The 17,779-nt window shown below is 57.2% G+C and overlaps 2 protein-coding genes across 7 annotated transcripts in view; both read right to left on the minus strand.

Moving 5' to 3' along the window:
* Positions 1-4,868: 4,868 nt before the first annotated feature.
* On the minus strand, positions 4,869-11,972 carry ULK3 (unc-51 like kinase 3). Of its 5 annotated transcripts, none has more exons than XM_003811090.5 (16): positions 11,779-11,972; positions 11,035-11,175; positions 10,830-10,950; positions 10,160-10,264; positions 9,255-9,398; positions 8,989-9,071; positions 8,313-8,468; positions 8,023-8,128; positions 7,765-7,805; positions 7,397-7,499; positions 7,194-7,258; positions 7,020-7,098; positions 6,906-6,946; positions 6,505-6,552; positions 6,119-6,185; positions 4,869-5,994 (listed from the first exon to the last, which is right to left on the minus strand). In XM_003811090.5, exons 1-16 carry the CDS (start codon positions 11,878-11,880, stop codon positions 5,978-5,980), a joined length of 1,419 nt encoding a protein of 472 aa, XP_003811138.1. In that variant the 5' UTR covers positions 11,881-11,972; the 3' UTR covers positions 4,869-5,977. The 5 variants fall into 5 exon arrangements, 4 of the variants coding, with proteins under 4 accessions (XP_003811138.1, XP_008961712.1, XP_063452859.1 ...); XM_008963464.6 differs by having other exon boundaries at positions 11,294-11,931; XM_063596789.1 differs by lacking the exon at positions 11,779-11,972 and adding an exon at positions 11,290-11,425.
* Positions 11,973-12,504: 532 nt separating this feature from the next.
* The window catches only part of SCAMP2 (secretory carrier membrane protein 2), a 29,963-nt gene continuing 24,688 nt past the window's right edge, over positions 12,505-17,779 (minus strand). For both annotated transcript variants that reach the window (XM_003811093.4, XM_055099077.2), the window contains 3 exons: positions 17,370-17,471; positions 14,240-14,360; positions 12,505-13,984 (listed from right to left, as the gene is read on the minus strand). In XM_003811093.4, the coding sequence (XP_003811141.1) occupies positions 13,850-13,984; positions 14,240-14,360; positions 17,370-17,471 (358 nt within the window). In that variant the 3' untranslated portion in view covers positions 12,505-13,849. The remainder of the gene's footprint in view (positions 13,985-14,239; positions 14,361-17,369; positions 17,472-17,779) is intronic.

The raw sequence follows: 17,779 nt of genomic DNA on the forward strand, positions 1-17,779 counted from the left end.
TTACTGGCTTCCAGGAGTCTTGGAGTTCATAGCCCCCCGAGCCTGCCTTAAAGGGGTGTCCTCCACCCCCCACCTACAGCTTCACAGGAGGGGAGAAGGCATCCAGTGCTAGGAGTGGAAGTGTCTCCATCTCTGTTCTCTTGGGGCCCTGGGTGAAGGTGGGGTCTGGGGCCTATGAAATAGGTCTGGGCTTTGAGGAGGATGGAGCAGCCTCATTATTTGGGGAAGATGGGGCCTCTGGGGCGTCACTGAGACCACAGGTGGGGCCAGGGCTGGACCGCAGCTGTCTTGGGTGCCTGTGCCTACACCCCTCCTCACCCTAGAGACGGAAGATGTGCAAAAAGAAAGAAGGTAGGGCAACTGCATTCCAGCCCCACACTGTGATGACTTTGAGCCTGTCCTTTCCCTCCTTGAGCCTGTCTTGCTTGTCCCCTGTAAAATGAACAGTCCCCCTCTCCCCCAAATGGTAATAATACATGTTTCAAAGGGTGACCATTTATAAAGCATATGACAAACCATATCAATAAATGTAACTCATTCTTTTAAAAAAATGAAGAGCCCAGATCTCATCCCGCTCACCTGTGGCAGGGGCTGAGGGGCAGGGGTCAGGGGAGGTTTAAGAAACCAGCCAGGAAGCTCCCCAAGCAGGTTGCCCCCGGGGCCTGGGCAGGAGGAAGGTGCTATGGGGCCAACCCTAGGTGCCCCACCCCGAGGTCCAGGGCCCGGCCTGTGGGGAAGCCAGCCAAGGTTCACAGGCAGGAGCGGCTGTCTGAGGATTGGGTTTCAAGGGCAAAGTTTCCATGAGGTCTTTGTAAAACAAAAACAAGGCATATACAACCTGTACAGGAGATCATGCGGAGCTGGAAGAGAGGAGACAGGGCAGGGAGAGACACAGGCCCAGCCCTGGAGTCTGCTGCTGAAGCTGTCACTCTTGGTCTCACTCTCCTGAGTGTCCCCAGGGAATGGGCCTGGGCCTCTGAGCTGCTCCTGGGCTGCCCCCAGGCCAGGGCCTCCTCCTGACCTTCTCAGAGCTGGAGGAGACCCAAGCCAGAGCCCCAAGCCGGGTAGGGGGGTCATGGGCTGCCTCTGCAGCATCAGCAGCAAGGCCCACGTCAGCACTCCGCCCTCCGGGGCCTTCTGCCTAATGGGATTCGACAGACCCCTTCCCCCTCAGTGCTTCGCAGGGCCGAGAAGGAGAGGCAGGGGTGGTGGGCAGTGGGGGCTGGGGAACTTGCACTCGCTGAACCCTGTCAAAGCAAGGCTGGTTGGAACCTGGATTAAAGGTCGGGAGGGGAGTGAGCCCCCACATCAGTTTCCCCTTCACCCTGGGAGCGGAACTCCAAGAAGCCCTGACCAGTTTGCACTATCCCTGGAATGGGGTGGAGGAGGCTGTGGGGCTCAGATAGAGATGGACAATGAGGGTAGGCTGAGGGGTCCCCTGCTCTGTTGGGCATGCCTGGCCTCCCTTCTTCCTTCCCCCTCCCCATCAGCCCTGCAATCTGGGTCTCTGTCAGTCTGCACCCCTCTCACCTGTGTGCCCTCATGCCCCGCTGCTCTGCTGGCTCAGTGCCTGTCCTGTATCTGCCCGCAGCTGGGGGCTGACTTGGCCCAAGTGGAGCTCTTCTGCACCTGCCCCCTAACTCCCAAGCCCTCAAGCCCTGAATACATCAACTACTACTCTCTTCCCAAGCTGTTCCCACCCTCTCTTATTTAGACAATCCAATGTCTAACTAGGATATTTACATATTTGTCCTGTGACTGGTCCACCCACCTGGTGTGATGTGAGGGCCACAGAGTCATTTGCCACCAAAACTTCCCATTTCACCCTCTGCCTAGAACCCCGTTAGTACCCCGTAGTTAGGACTCTGATGTTTCAGGCCTGCTCCTTCCTTCCCTCCCTCCCTCCTTTTCTTTTCCCCTTTCCTTTCTCCTTCATACCCTTGCAGGCAGTCTGAGCATACACGAAATGTTAAAAGGTAGTTAAGAGAGCCCCTCCAACTTCCCCAAACCCCTTCAGCAGGAGGGAAGAGGCAGAGAGGGTTGCCTGTCCCACCACTTCTCACCCTCAGGGGCTCTGGTTCCACAATGCAGAAGATTTCAGGGAAACCCTGCCCAAGGAGCCTGCAGTCCCCTGCTCCTACCTTCTACCCACCCGGACAGCTCAGGCCCAGTTGCCAGCAGGAAGAGGGTGCCAAGAGAACAAGTGACTTTCCCAAGGCCAGCTGGTCCCCAGGAAGGAACTGGGGAGGGTGACCAGGGTTTGCAGCATGGAGGATCTCCTTTTCCCTCAACAGCCAGATGGTTCCTCCTCAGACACCAGAGGCCCCAGGCAGGCGCTAAGGACACCTGGGACATGCTTGTTAGCTGAGCCGAGCTGCTGACATTGCCTGTTGACCCAGCTGACACTCAGCCGTGAGGCTGGAGCTTCTGTCCTCTATCCCACAGACCTGAGGTGGGGCTGGGGGTGTTGTTACAGGGTCCACTGCCGTGCCTCCAACCCAATGCCTGCCAGGCACAGCTGTCCCCAGAGGCCATTTGAGGTTTGAGATCAGGGGAGCAGCAGCAGCACTGAGGCAGCCTCAGCCTCATTCAGCAGGAGCTGCGCCTGCATGTGTGCTCATGAGCATGTGTGTGGGGCCTGCGGGGGTTTGTGAGCCTGCACACGGCTGTCTTGTGTCTGTGGGATCTGCTGTGTGTAGGTGCAGTATGAGTTCCTCTGGGGAAGCTGTCATTGGTGTGCTCCTTCCCTTGGGCCCCAGCCTCGGTGTTGGGCCATTGCCCTTTCAGGGAGGGCTGGGACAGCAACCCGGCCTCTGGGGACAAAAGCCCTTCTAGATGACTTTCCGCAGGAACAAAGGTTCTATGTCCTTTCCCACATCCCAGGTAAAGAGGGTAAAGAAGGGCCAGCTGGACACCTGGGTCCCTCTATCTGCTTCTGAGGCCCATCTGCGTCTTCCAGGGCTGGCCCCATGGGAGAAGGCTTGGGTGCTTCCCCCAGCTTGGCCCAGGGCTGGCTCTGTGCTTGGGTGACTGGGATGGAGGTAGGAGGACAGGGCAGTCCCCTGAACGTTGCTAGGAGGTAGCCATCCTACTTTGGGCACCTACAGAGTGTTGAAAGTGAGAGGCAAAAACAACTCTGTCTCCTATGAAGGAAAACATGACCTTTAGAAAGTGGATCTGCACATTTCCTACAGGCCTCTGCCGTTAGAAGCAAGCCCTGCCCCCCTCGCCCCAGCCTCCAACTGGGCTGCCTCCCTGCTTGGCAGGCGGCTTGGACACAGGACCAACCTAGAGACCATCTAGATGTGTTATTCAAGAAGGGCCCCTTCCCAGGGGCTCCTCCAGCAGCCTCAGTCCCCAGGCCTTTCGAGTACTGAATCCTCCCTGTGGGGGCCCACTGCTCTCCACACCTACCTGCCTAAGAACTTCAGGCCTCTGTTCTCAGCCAGCCAATATAGTGATCACAAATAAGCAACTGGAGTCGATGGGCCAACCCTTTCTCTATTGCCCTTCAATTCTCTCTAGTCTTCCATCTCGTCTTTCATTTCCACTCTTCCTCCCATCTTTGTTTTTTTTTTTTTTAAGACAGAGTCTCGCTGTCACCAGGCTGGAATGCAGTGGCCCGATCTTGGCTCACTGCAACCTCCGCCTCCCAGGTTCAAGTGATTCTCCTGCCTCAGCCTTCTGAGTAGCTGGGACTACACGCGCCCGCCACTACACCCGGCTAATTTTTATATTTTCAGTAGAGATGGGGTCTCACCATGTTGGCCAGGCTGGTCTCCATCTCCTGACCTCGTGATCCACCCGCCTTGGCCTCCCAAAGTGCTGGGATTACAGGTGTGAGCCACCGCGCCCAGCCCCTCCCATCTTCTCAATTCATCCACTCAACCAGGTCCATTCATCCCCCTCCTGTTCCCTCACTTTATATATTGAGGCTTTTTTGTCTGGCCCATTTCCAGAGATAATCTGAAGTACATTTCTCTCCTTAGATCTGAAAGTCACATTTTATTGTATTCTTACTGTATGCCATGCCCATGTGCAATATCTCATTACACATGGGGCCCTTATCCTCAACCTCATTCTATGAAGAAATAGGCTCATCGATGGATCCTAAACTTCAAGGCCAAATAGCAGAGCCAGAATTCTAGCAGTTCCTCCTGCCCTCTGGGACACTGCTCCACACTGCCCCCCGATGGCCAGGCCAGGGGCTTCAGGGAGAATAGTTCCCAGGGTCTGTTCCCATCCAGGTATGGGAAACCCTGGGATGACTGAGCAACCCGGGGGCATGGGTAAGTCTAAGGAACTGCTTCCCTGCTGGCTGCCAGGGGATGTGCTCCCCTCCTACTCCCAACAAGTGCTGATTAGATTGACACCTGGGGTGTACATGGGGTTGGGGGAAGGCCAGGGTACAGAGCCTGCTGGAAATGGAGTCCCTGGGGGCTGGGTGTGAGCATGATACCTCAAAACATGCCCTTTCCTCCAGTCCAGCTCACTGCTCCCTCAGTGGCCCAGGGTAAGGGAGGGAAGGAAGCCAAGAGATCCTGTCTGGGGTGAGACAGTGTGCGGTGTGGAGGGCAGAGCATGGTGGAAGATTGCACTCCTGGAGCTGAGCCTTCCCAGCTCCCAGGCCTGTGCTCCTCTCCCCACCGGTCGCCTGGGTGTGGGCAGCAATGACCCTGGTCAGCCCTTCTCCTGGATCTCTGGGGGCTGAGGGCAGATGTGGCTATCATTCTCAGCATTCCCCTCCATCTCGCGACCTCTCCGGCCCTACCTCAGCTTCCCCAGCTTTTGCTGCAGTCCTTCTTGCCCCAGCCTGTGGGCAGCGGCCACCTCTCCTGTTGTTCTTAAGGCAAGAAGAGATGTGCAAATAGAGAAAATAATTTAATAGAGAAACAATGAATGATACTCTTCACACTCAGCCTCCTGCAGGGAGGACAGACAGCTCTTGCCCAAGGAAGCATTTAAGGGCAGAAGGGCTACAAATCACCAATACCCGCTGATTACTTAAAAGAAACTCTCAAATACATTCTTTCCAGGTTAAATTCACTTTGTCCTCATAAGTGCCCATGCTGTGGGCTGTGAAGGTATCAGCCCCATTGAAGAGATGGGGAGACCCAGGCCCAGAAAGGGGAAAGAGCTTGCCCAGGGCTCCACAGCGGCAGAGCAGGCCTAGAAGTGGGTAGCCTAGAGGGCACTGGGTCAGACCGTCTCCAGGCCTCCCTCTCCCTGTCCCAGGCTCAAACTCCAGCACAAGGCCTGCGCTGTGGCCAGTGTGGGGCCCAAAGGGAACGGAGGTGGGAGAGATGAGGACCAAGGAACCCTCCTGAGTGCACCCTAGGCCAGGGCAGGAACAAGGCTTGGGCTTCTTAAACCCCAAGAGATCCAACTTCCATGCTTGAAGGATTAACTTAAAGTACCAAGATGGCGGGCAGGTGTGAGTTCCCAGAAAGACTGGTGGGTTCTGTGGGGCTGAGTGCATACTGTGGGGAGGGTGGTCCCTGAGGGGTGTTGGAGTGCCCCATTCCAGTGCAAAGAGGAGCTGAGTTGGAATAAGGGATCCCAGGAAGGGCAGGCCAGGGGCACAGCTGCCTGCTGGCAGGGCGAGGGCAAGCACAGAAGTACCCTGCAGGGGCCCCTTGCCCCCTTCTCGGAGCCAAAAACGATAGACGGCTGCATGCCCCAAAACGGACAGGCACAGGACCCAGTAACCACCGAGTAACAAAGGTCTCATGAAAGAAGTGCTGTTCTCCCAGAGTCCTGCCCTCCCCTCCAGTATACAGCACAGCCATCAAACCACCTGTGGGGTGCAGAGTAACCTGAGGGAGGCTGGGGACTCTGGGATATGGGGGTCTGAGCACTGTCCATCCAAGAAGCCTGCTCGCCAGGGCTGCAGTGGGCCACTTCATTCTTGGCGTCAGCCTGGGTTAGTGCCCCTCTGCTCCAGATGGCTCACATCTGTCCAATCATTCTTCTAGGGTCACTGAAGGGTGCAAGCTACGGGGGGGAGGGGGACAATGGGGGAGGGTCAGTCTCAGGTCTTTGGTAAGGGAGGCAGAACCCAGGGCCCCCAGCCCTCACCCCTCCTTGGATGGAGGATCGACCCCAGGGCAGGACTCACAGCTACGAACAGATTCCGACAGTCCCTCTTTGTCCAGGGTGTCAGCTTCCCAGCGAGATTCCCTCATCTGTGGGATGTGAAGGCAGCACAAGGGATGAGAGGCAGACACACGAGCCACAGCGCAGTGCCGAGCAAGTGAGAGAGTGAAGGACGGGGACACGAGCCACAGCGCACAGTGCCGAGCAAGTGAGAGAGTGAAGGACGGGGACACGAGCCACAGCGCAGTGCCGAGCAAGAGAGAGAGAGTGAAGGGCAGATACAGGGACAGGGAGGCCTGCAGAGGAGGCGGGAGAGCAGACATACACCAGCAGGGGGGGACGACAGCCACAAGCAGAGAGCAACAGAACCCACAGACCCTAGCCCCAGCGTGGCCCCCATGTGCTCACCTTGACCTGCTCCTTCAGGTATTCAGCTCGGGCCATGAGGTTCTGAACCTGCCAAGGAAAGATATGCCCTTGGGTGTGGGGGAGAGTGGCGGGGGGTGGGGTTTCAAAGGGAACTCCTCCTCACCCCTGATGCTCTCCAGAACCCTCTGCCCCATCAGAACAACTTGCCTCCTGAGTCCCTTATCTGCTCCTTCCTCCAGGAAGCCTTCCCAGACTTTTTGCTGCTGGGTTCCCAGATCCCCCACTGCCCTGTCTGAGCACCCCAGCCCTATGGTTTGACTTCCAGACTTGGAACACCCTGACAGTGGGACATTCCAGAGGGAACCCAAAGAGGTCCCCACAGGTAAGAGCAGAGAAAGGGGAAGAGGAAGCCCCCCAACCCTCTCAAGCTCAGTGGGCACCTCAGTGTGAAGCAGCTCCCGCCTCCGGCCCGGGGGCTCCGCTGTAAAGAGAGGGCGTGTGGTGAGGGCAGGGTGGCCAGGGGCCCTGTGGGGGGCATAAATGGGGGCCCTCACCTGCCAGCAACAGCAGCAGCTCCCCCAGGCTGTGCTGGTACAGGTCCAGGGCATCCTGCTCCTCGCCAGCGGCCTCCTCCTGCAGCCACAAGGACATCAGGCTGCTTAGGGTCATGGCCTGGGTATCTCCCCGCCCTGCCCCGACCCACCTGGACCCCTCCCACTGGCACAAACCTTGGCCATGGCAGCTGAAGCCACTTCCAGGGCAGCTAGGAGGCGTGGCTTGTCCCGGGCCATCTCTGAGATGAGGGGAAAGGCTCAGGGTGAGGGAAGCAACCTGCCTGTTCGCTGTAGGATGCCTCTCCCCACCCGCCTCCCCCTCAGGCTGTGGGGAGGTTTGCTGGGGGCCCTGGGGTCAGCCAGAAACCGGAGTCTACCTCTGAGCAGGTCTCGGGCAGAGGTCCCCTGCCTCAGCAGGGCCTGATTGGAAGAGGAGACGATGGCCTTGAGCTCCTCGGCCCGGGACACGTACTGCCCCACCTGTAGCAGGGAAAGGGCCTGAGGAGGGGCTGTCTCACCAGCTACCCTTGCCAGAACCCACCTCCAAGTTCTCCCTTTGCATTGTTAGTGACTGCCTCAAGCTATAAACATGTCAGGGGGCAAATGTGGCTGGCCTGACCCATTCCCAGCTCTGTGTTGCAGGAGAGGAAGTTCCAATTCTAAGAGAGCCATTCCCCAGAGGCCCCCGAGATCTCCGGGCCTTACCTCCTGCCCCCCCAACTTCCTCATGGGGACTCTCACCCACCTTTGCCTTAATTGCCTCCTTCCGCTGGGCATCCACTTCATCTGCAGAAAGTGAGGTCATATGAGGAGTCTGGGCGAACCCCTCCCTGCCCCACAACGAACCCTCTGGAATCCCTCAAAACACAATATTCCAGGTTTACGCTCTGCTTTATCGCCTACAAAATTCTAGATAGAGAACTTCTGGAATCCACCTACTGCAGCCACAGATGACTCCCATCCCTGCTGCACCCACGGGCTTCAGGCATGGCCTGGGACTCACAGTGCAGGGCAGGTACAAAGAAGTCCAGAGCCTTGCAGTAGAGTGATAAGGCGGCTGCTGCATCCCCCTCCTGGTCTTTCTTCACAGCCTGCACCACCAGGGCGGTCTGGGGATGGGCAGATCAGGGGTCAGGTCCACCTCCCTACCCTCCCACGCTCACCAAGATGGGAGATCAGCTCCCCTGAGCCCGCCCTCTGTCTCTGTTGGGTGAGTCACCAATTCACCACCAACAGGGGCAACGAGACCTCCAGCCCACCCTCAGCCCACCCCAGCCCCAGCCGTCTGCTCACTGCTCGCCCCAGACTCTCCCCACTGGGCATGTGCTCCAGGTCCACCCAGGGGTGCGCAAAGAAGTCCTGGAAGGAGATGCGACGGCTGGGGTCCCGCTCCAGGAGCCGCTGCAGTAGGTCCCGGCAGTCTCGGGAGAGCAGGGGCCGTAAGGGGAGCTGCAGGGAAGGGAACGGCAGGGACAGATCACACTGGGCTCCTCCACCCCTACCCCTAGCCCAGGGGTCTGCGAGGAACCCCAGAGGTACGCGTTGGACAGGTGGGGAACCTGAGACCGAGGAGGAACAGGATGGGTCAGGATGATGGAGCCAGCGGGGAGCGAGGCCTCCATCCCTGGGCTCCCGGTGCACCCTCGCTGGAGCCCTGAGCTGAGCTAGAATCGTGTTTCTGGGTCCTTATTTCCCTCCCTGGACTATGCTCCTGGGAAGGCTGGGCCTGGCTCTGCTTTGCATTCTCCCCACAAGGGCCTGCAAAATGGGCACTGTGCTGCCAGCTGTAGGCTGACCTGAGGCCCTGGGACAGCCTGGCACCTCGACTTCCAGCCTAGACCATGCCCCTCCACCACAAAGGCAGCCTGGAGCCCATACTCCAGTCTCTGCAGGTCAGAACGAGGTCTAAACCCTCAGGGCCCTGACTCCCTCTGCCCCCCAGTGGTCGCTAAGGCCCTGCTAGACACACCTCGATGACCCGGTTGCTACGGATCTTCTCTTCCAGCTCCGAGAACGACCTGGAGGCAAAGGGGGGCTGCCCGAAGAGGGCTTCTGTGGAAGGGAGGCAGAGTGGAGGCTGGGAGGGAATGGGTCAAGCCTGGCCTGACGCCCCTCAGCAGGGGCCCTGGGCCAGCAGTCAGTTTTCATCAGAACCCTTCAGAAGTGGCCCAGAGAGGCCTTGCCTGAGGAAACAGTGTAGGCCTCAGGGTGAGAAGCAGGGAAAAGAGGTCTCACCATACAGGATGACCCCCACGGACCAGAGGTCCACGCGGGCGTCATACTGCCGCTGGCACACCATCTCGGGGGCCATGTAGAGGGGGGAGCCACGGAGCACGTGCTTCTCATCCCACGGGGACATGTGTTGTGCGAAACCAAAGTCTGCAGGCAAGAGGAGAGGCAGCAGGGCTTGAATTCCAGCTGTTTCAGCTCCTGACTTGTAAAGCCTCACCCCAGGCTCCTCTCCACCCTCCAGACCCGCCAGGATCAACCCTATTTCCAAGCCTCTGCTCATCATTAGGCTGGAACACCCTCCTATATCTGCCTCTGGGGTATAAAACCTACCCATCCTTCCCAGCTCCCTTGGGCACCTTTTCCTAGGAAGCCCACCTGATCACACCAGCGACATGCATAAGCCCCCACCCTCTCACTGTCCCCACAGGCTTAGGTTCTATCACAGTCTCTGGCCTCCAGTGTCAATTATCCAAATCTTATCAAGGGTCACCACCTCCTATTCCCCCACCACACCCCTCCTATGTGGCCACAGATGGAGTCACAGACTTGAGCTCCAATTCTGATGACAGACCAAGTCCTGTCCCTACCCACAGAGGGATCCCTGATGCTTGTCATACGCTGGACCCTGGCACTGTTCCCAGATTGACCCCCAAACCTGGACACAGTGAGTCCCAACTCTGGCCACAGACTGAGCCCTAACTCCACCCATTATGCTGCTGGACTTGAGCATGGGTAGCCTGAGAAAGCTTCCACCTTTTGATGACAGGGCCCAACCCCAGACTTCGCGGCCTGTCACTCTTTGAGGACTCTATAGAGGGCTCCATAAGAACCAGGGCTGCTGAGTGAGCCCAGGCAGAGGGAGGCCTCTGCACTCTCCAAACCTCATCCCTGCTGTTTCAGACACAGACCTGCCAGTTTTAGGTGGGGCTTCTCCAAGGAGCTCAGTAGAATGTTCTGTGGCTTCAGATCCAGGTGAGAGATATTCCGTTCATGCAGGAATTGCAGGGCGCTAGCTGAGGAGCAGGACCCACGAAGAGAGACAGTTCAGAGCCCATTCCCGCCTGCCTCTCGCCTCCCCGGCTCACATCTGCCTCCTCAAGCCTGCACAACCCCAGTTCCTGCCTGGCTGGTCTAATGTTTTCCATATAAGCACCAAGATCACACCACTTCTAGGAGTTTGCCACCCCACCCGAGTGCCCACCCTCCTTCCCTCTGCCCCTTCACAAGTCTCCCCACCTCTCAGAAGCTTCTCTGGATGCCCCAGCCCTTGAGATCCTGCTCTTTTCCTTGGCACAGCACTTGAGTCCTACCTACAGGACTCTGGAATGTTCTACAAGGTCCTTATATTATGTTCTATGTATGGAAGCCTGAACACCCCACAGAGGGGTTACTCCCTCATCTCTCCCACAGCGTCCTTGAGCAAGGGTTGAGTGTATGAGATAAACAGGACCGTAAAATTTCAGGCTGTGCAGGAGGCAGCTGCAATGCGTGCCAAGGCTCTAAGCCTGGGGGAGGGGTGGGATGGTGGAGGGCAGAGAACAAGGGACAGAGTGTCAGGCTGGGGTCACAGGCCTTTACCTAATTGCTGCATGAAGACACGTGCCACCTTCTCAGGCAGAATCCTGCGGGTATGGATGAAGCGAGACAGGTCGCCCCCTGCGCAAAACTCCATGATGAGGTAGATATTGTCACTGTCCCACTGTGTTTAGAGGTAGAGAGGCGGCCTGAAGAGAGTGTCCCTTCTCCAGCTCCCTTTGGCAGCGGCCCCGCCCCAGGCTCACACCTGAAAGTCTTTCAGCTGCACAATGTGGGGATGTCGAATGCCCTTGAGGATCTCAATCTCCGTGAGGAGGTTCTCCACCGATGCCTTGTTCAGACTTTTCTTGGCTACACACTTTATGGCTACGACTTCACGAGTGTCCTTCTGCGAGACAGGAGATTTGGGGACTCTGCCTTGAGGGGGCCAGGACCCTTGTCTGACTGGAAAGGCTCTATCTGGTTCCCTCTGTTCCCCCACCCCGCCCCTCCCCGGGTCTACCTACTGCACACCAGCACCGGGCTTCCCAGCTTTCCCTTGTGAGGCCAGTGAGGAATGCTGATTCTGGAATCCTGGCTTCCCGACACAGCCTCAGCCTGGTCTTCTCCAACCCTCGGCTAGCTGATCCATTTCTTTGCATTCTGGAGTGCTCCCGGCAGAGGCATGTCACTCAGGGTTCTAGAACCGCCCACTCTGCCTCCTAACTGGCTCCAGTCCCAGACTCCTCCCAGCCCACCAGGTAACCTGTTTTGAGCCTGTTCTTCAGCCACTGAGCCTGTTCTTCAGCCACTGACCCTGCAGGTGGGTGCAGGTGCGCTCTTTAAGACCTAAGCGTGGCAGTCGGCTCCAACCTCCGCCGAGGGTCAGCTGGGGCGAGGCCGGCCTCCCGCCCCTAACTATTCCCACACTGTCGCTAACCTCTCAGAGTCTCCCCGGCCGGCACCAGCCGAGCTAGCTCGGGCGGGCACGGGGCCATCGGCCGGCACCCACCTTGGCGTAGGCCTTGTACACCGTGGCGTACGTGCCGCTGCCCAGGCGCTCGGTGAGGATGAAGCCGTCCAGGCGCGGGGGACCCCAGCCGGGCCCCGCCATCCCGGCCGCCTGCGCCCGCGCGGGCGCTTCCTCGCTGCGGGCGGCGGTTCCGGCGGGTTGCGGGGCGGGCCGAGCACTGGGCGGCTCCACGCTGCCCCCAGCGCCGCCCGCCGGAAATGCAGCGCGCATCGGGGACGCGGATCCGCCCCGCTCCCGGCGCCCCTCCCCTGTCTCTGGGCCTCGCGGGGTCACGCGCCCCGCCAGTTCCTGCAGGGCCCACGTGGGGATACGGAGGCCCCGCGAGCCTAGAAGTTAACAACGGAGGACGGCCGGCGTGGTCTCCGGGGACTCCTAGCGGGCGCAGAGGCGTCTAGAGATCGCCCACGTGAGGGCGCGGGCGGCGGAGCGGGCGTGTGTGGGGGCGACGGCGTCCGGGAGGCTCCCAGGGCCCCTCCCCAGGACCCGCAGCTCTGAAAGGAGAGCTACTGGCACGAGAAGGCGCCTTTGGAAGAGGCCGCGTTGGCTTCCCAGGCCTCCCAGCTGCTTTTCACTTTTCTGAGGAAGGGCCTTGACCTATTTATTGCATCTTAACTGTCCCCGCTCTCCAATCTTAGCAGCAGCGCCCAGCCCCTAATCCTGTGGGCTGCCCCGTCCTCCCAAGTCCACCAGACATGTGGACCAGTGTTGTCTGAAAATGTTTTTATTTTTATTTAAGCACAAAAATTGAGACGTAACATATACATTTGTACAGAGGGGAAAAAATACCAGAAAGGAGTTCATAAAACCCCAGCCGCTGCCAGTATCATTCAGTGGCTGGGGCCTGCGGCTGTCTCGGGCCCAGAGCCGGAGGCTAGTTTTGTGGGAAGGCCCCCCAGTCCACACACCCACTCGGCAGCCTCGAGGGACAGGGTGCTGGTTTTAAGGGTGGACTCCTACGTGTCCCATCACAGTGACACACCCCCCGGGGTGTGAACCAGACTCCACTGGGTATTAGGGGGCCCTCCGAGAGATGGCTTATCAGTCCCCGCTGAGGGATGCGGTTCTGGACTGGCTGGCCCTGCCCTTCCTGAAAGTCTGGATGCTGCTGATGGGGAGCATGGGCGGGGCAGGTGGCATCTGAGGCAGAGACAAAGGCAGCCGTCCCTTGGTTGGTTGGGCGGGAGTCACAGCAAACAGGGCCAAACCAACCACACCAGGACAGGCAGACCCCACCCTCCTAGAAGACGCTGGACGCTGGGCAGGACAGCTTGGGGTCAGTGTCCTTGGTCCCTTCCAGTCCCCAAATCCCAACCAACGGCATTGCACATTCAGAAAGTCTGAAGAGAGTAAGGCTCAGCAAGGGGAGGGCTCCAGAGGGCTCAAAGTGCCATCCCCTGCAGGAGGGTGCAGGGGGATAAAGGGCTATTAATCCGTTTCTCAGGAACACGAGGCAGGGAAGAGTTTAAGGCAACCAGCCTTCTCTGGATCCGTTTATGAGGCAGAGAAGAGCTTGAGGCAACCAGCCTTCTCTGGAAGCCTGGAGACCACTGGAGTGACCTGGGGAACAGATCTGTCCACCAGAACCTGTGAGAGGCTTATTCCCAGCCCAGGCAGGAAGGGCTGGGCTGTGTCTGAGAAGCCAGATTCAGGCCAGGCGTGCAGGGTGGGGGAGTCAAGGCCCAGGACCCTGGCAGAAAGCTCCAGCTGGGGTGGGCCCAGGTCAGCCTGTGATCCCAACTGTGTGGGGGTGTCTGTGTGTGCACAGGACGAAGAGAACTTCAGTCCCACTGCTTCCAGAGACAAAAGAATCCTACCAAACCATCACCAGAGAAGGAAGAGAGCTTTGTTTTTTTTTTGTACATAGAGGGGGAAAAAATTCCCTGTCCCTCCCGTTCCAGGGAGAGCTGGTCGCTGAGGGAGGAGGAAGAGCCACGGCAAGAACCCTGCCAGGTCTGTGCTGGGCACAACCACCACCACATAAGGCACCCACGGAAAGTGCAGCTCAGAAGGCAGGCGAGAGAAAGGCTGAGGGGGAGAGAAGAGAGGAGGACTAATTCCCCTGGAAGGCTCCTTGGGCAGCAGATGAAGCAGCTCTGTGGAAGGTTCTGCTGCTGAAGATGCCCTGGGAAAACTCCTCCTGGGCCTGCTGGAAGCTGGCCCCTGTCCGTCGATAGAGGGAGTGCACCTGGCGAAGAGGGGTGGGGTGAGAGAAGCCTGTCCTTTGGGCCCACCAGGAAGCCAGCCATCCAGGTTATACTCCCAAAGGGGTCACCAGAAGCCTGGCACTGCCTGACCCCCCACCCAGATCCCTGGAGAAAGGTACTGGACCTTTGGGGGCCTAGGATGCCCAACTGCAGTGGTGAAAAACATCTCGTGGCAAGGGCAGGAAACGGTTGCCTGCCTCCTCCCATTTGCTGTCAGCCCTGCCCACACCACTCACCCGCTGCAGGAGGAAGACTGAGAGCACGGCACAGAGGGTGAAGAAGCCAGCCACCACCATCATGATGACTGATATGGCCAGGGAATGATTATCCAGTGTAGACAGGGCTGCAATCCAACCGCTATAAAGGGAAGAAGAGGCCAGAGGGAGCAAAGTGGGAGTGGGCTCCAAAAGTCAGCATAAGGGGCTCTTCTCCAAGTGGCTGCTGTGTCCTGACCATCACCTTGGCATCTCCCCACAGCACAGGGAGCCCTGTGAGCCAGAAGCCCTTGGCCTGTGAGGCCAGACCTCCGTGAAGGCTGACAGGCCCACACTACCCCATTCACAAGGGGAATCTGGTTATGTGCGGTCTGAAAGGGAGGATGTGGTTGCTGCCTTCACAGAGTCAGAAGTAGCACTGGGCTGGGTGCTATGGCTCTCACCTGTAATCCCAGCACTTTGGGAGGCTGAGGCAGGAGGATCGCTTGAGCCCAAGAGTTCAAGACCAACCTGGGCAACAGAGGGAGGCCCTGTCTCCATAAAAAATAAAAAAAGGCCAGGTTCGTGCCCGTAATCCCAGCACTTTGGGAGGCCAAGGAAGGCGGATCACTTGAGGTCAGGAGTTTGAGACCAGCCTGGCCAACATGGAGAAACCTTGTCTCTACTAAAAATACAAAAATTAGCTGCGCGTGGTTGCACACGCCTGCAATCCCAGCTACTCGGGAGACTGAGGCAGGAGAATCACTTGAACCTGGAAGGTGCAGGCTGCAGTGAGCCGAGATCATGCCATTGTACTCCAGCCTGGGTGACAGGGCGAGACTCCAACTCAAAAAAAAAAAAAATTAGCTGGCTGTGGTCATACATGCCTGTGCTCCCAGCTACTTGGGATGCTGAGGTAGGAGGATCACTTGAGCCCGTGAGGTTCAAGGCTGCAGTGAGCTGTGATCACGCCACGGCACTCTAGCCTGAGCAACAGAGTGAGACCCTGTCTCAAAAAAAAAAAAAAAAAGAAAAGAAAAAAGAAAAAGGGCTGGGCACAGTGGCTCACACCCGTAATCCCAACACTTTGGGAGGCCAAGATGGGCGGATCACGAGGTCAGCAGATCGAAACCATCCTGGCTAACACAGTGAAACCCCATCTCTACTAAAAATACAAAAAATGAGCCAGGCGTGGTGGCAGGCGCCTACATAGTCCCAGTTACTTGAGAGGCTGAGGCAGGAGAATGGCGTGAACCTGGGAGGCGGAGCTTGCAGTGAGCAGAGATCGCGGCACTGCACTCCAGTCTGGGCAACAGAGAGTCCATCTCAAAAAATAATTAATTAAAAAGGTAGCACTGGGCCGGGCCTTTTTCTGCTGCTTTGGGGGTGGGGAGTATGGAAAGCGTGGCTGCTCACTCCTGAGGCCCACCTTCTGTGAAGGAGGATCACTGGCCAACTTGCTGTCACCTGTCTGAGCCCCATGTCCTCATCTGTAAAAGGGATATCCTCATATTTCTTGACATCAAAACTTACTACAAAGCTACAGTCACTAAAATAGTGTAGGACTGGCATAAACATAGACATATAGATCAATAGATCAATAGAATAGAACTGAGATTCCAGAAATAAACCCATACACCTATTGTCAGTTAATTTTTTTTTCTTTTCTTTTTTTTTTTTTTTTTTTGAGATTGAGTCTTGCTCTGTAGCCCCGGCTGGAGAACAGTGGCGTGATCCCAGCTCACTGCAACCTCCGCCTCCCGGGTTCAAGTGATTCTTCTGCCTCAGCCTCCCAAGTAGCTGGGATTATAGGCACCTACCAATGCGCCTGGCCAATTTTTGTACTCTTTCTAGAAACAAGGTTTTGCCATGTTGGCCAGGCTGGTCTCAAACTCCTTTCTGACCTCAGGTGATCCACCCGCCTTGGCCTCCCAAAGTGCTGGGATTACAGGCGTGAGCCACCGCACCCAGCCAACTCAAGCCTTCTGATTCCCAGTACAGGTGCAAACGGCAGTCATGAATCACAGCTTTTCTACCAGGGTCTTACTTAGGTAACAAGTAATGAAATTGGGTCACTGGTCAAAAGGGACCAGATTAACAACAGCAGGGCAAGAAGCATGAGGGGTGGTGGGAGGGCAGCATGCACTTATTTGGAGGGCAAGGGGAGGCAACCTTTCTCTCCCCACTGCTCTGGACTTGCCAGCTCTGCCAGAGGGAGGGGACCAAAATAGCACCGCCCTTCCAGGCTCAGGCTGTCAGCCAAGTGCCAGTCTGACCTTTCTGCAATGCTCCCTGTGCACTGGGGCAGAAAGGAAAACATCAGCCATCAGCTTTTCTTTTGAGATTAATTTTGAGCTGAGGACTGAGGTACCCTGGAAACTCAAACCAGCCGTATGCTCAAAGAGGGCAGCCAGAAGAAGCCTGTCCAGGGGAGGTGAGGGAACCGTCTCCTTAAGTTACAAGGCATCTGGAAAAAGTTGCAGCTCAGAGTCTGCAAAGGCCTGGGCATCCATCAGCTTTCAGGAGGGTGTGGCAGGAGAAAAGAAAGAGGCTGCAATCCAGTGCAGGACACTGTCATGGTAGCCTAAAGAGTCAAGCCAAGTTCACCCACAACACCCTGGAAAGTGGAGAGCAAGGAAAGATAGTGTCTTTTTTTTTTTCTGATACAGGATCTCACTCTGTCACCCAGGCTGGCGTCCAGTGGTGCAATCATGGCTCACTGCAGCCTCAACCTCCTGGGCTCAAGTGATCCTCCTGCTTCAGCCTCCCAAGTACCTGGGACTATAGGTGCATGCCACTGCAACAGGCTAATTTTTTTAATTTTTGGTAGAGACAAGGTCTTCCTGTGTTTCCTAGGCTGTCTCGAACTCCTGGGCTTGAGCAATCTGCCTGCCTCGGCCTCCCAAAGTACTGGGATTCCAGGCATGAGCCACTGCACCTGACCAATAGTGTCTTTTGATGCCTTTAGTATCAAGGAGAAAAAAAAAGTGAGTGGCTACTGATGAAGAACTGGAGAGAAGGCCCAAAGCAGATCCGAGCTGGCCCACTCACTCACTCCCCGCCATGGGAAAAGCAGGGCACTGGCGGGGCTCTGTGGGAGCTAGAAAACAGGGCAAGAGAGGCTGAGTCCCATATCCAAAGCCTAATTCCCTCTGTGATGCCCAGGTCTCACCTGTCCCCCAGGCCAGGGATGCCAACCAACTGGATGATGTAGATCCCTATTTGACAAAAAAATACAAAGAAGAACACAAAGAAGCTGAAAGAGTTGTCGGACCTGTGGAGAGAGAGGGAAATAAGTCACAAGAGGGCTTGGGCTGTGTTCCTCAGCATCCTTACTTGGTGTGACATCCCTCCTCACTAGGAGCCAGGAGGCAGCATGGGCAAGAGACAGAGCTCCAGGGGCCCAGCCATACCACCCGTAAGGACACGCACACACCCCCCACCATAATCAAGAAGAGCTTGCCTTTCACTGCCTTCCAATTTAAGGGGTCAGTGCTTGACCCCTTCCTCAAAGAGCTGATAAAGTTGCTCCCCAAAGGACAATATAAAGAGCCTAACACTCCTGCAGTGAGCCAAGATCAC

This window comes from Pan paniscus, chromosome 16, assembly GCF_029289425.2.
Source record: "Pan paniscus chromosome 16, NHGRI_mPanPan1-v2.0_pri, whole genome shotgun sequence".
NCBI classification, from domain to species: Eukaryota; Metazoa; Chordata; class Mammalia; order Primates; family Hominidae; genus Pan; species Pan paniscus.

Coding starts and splice junctions, on each gene's coding strand:
- ULK3 (XM_008963464.6), bottom strand. CDS start 11,428: ATGCAAAGAAATGGATCAGCTAGCCGAGGGTTGGAGAAGACCAGGCTG. Junction 7,099..7,193: donor CTTCAGCTGCCATGGCCAAG/GTTTGTGCCAGT, acceptor TTGTGGCTGCAG/GAGGAGGCCGCTGGCGAGGA. Junction 6,553..6,905: donor GGGAGCTGCTTCACACTGAG/GTGCCCACTGAG, acceptor TTTCCTTGGCAG/GTTCAGAACCTCATGGCCCG.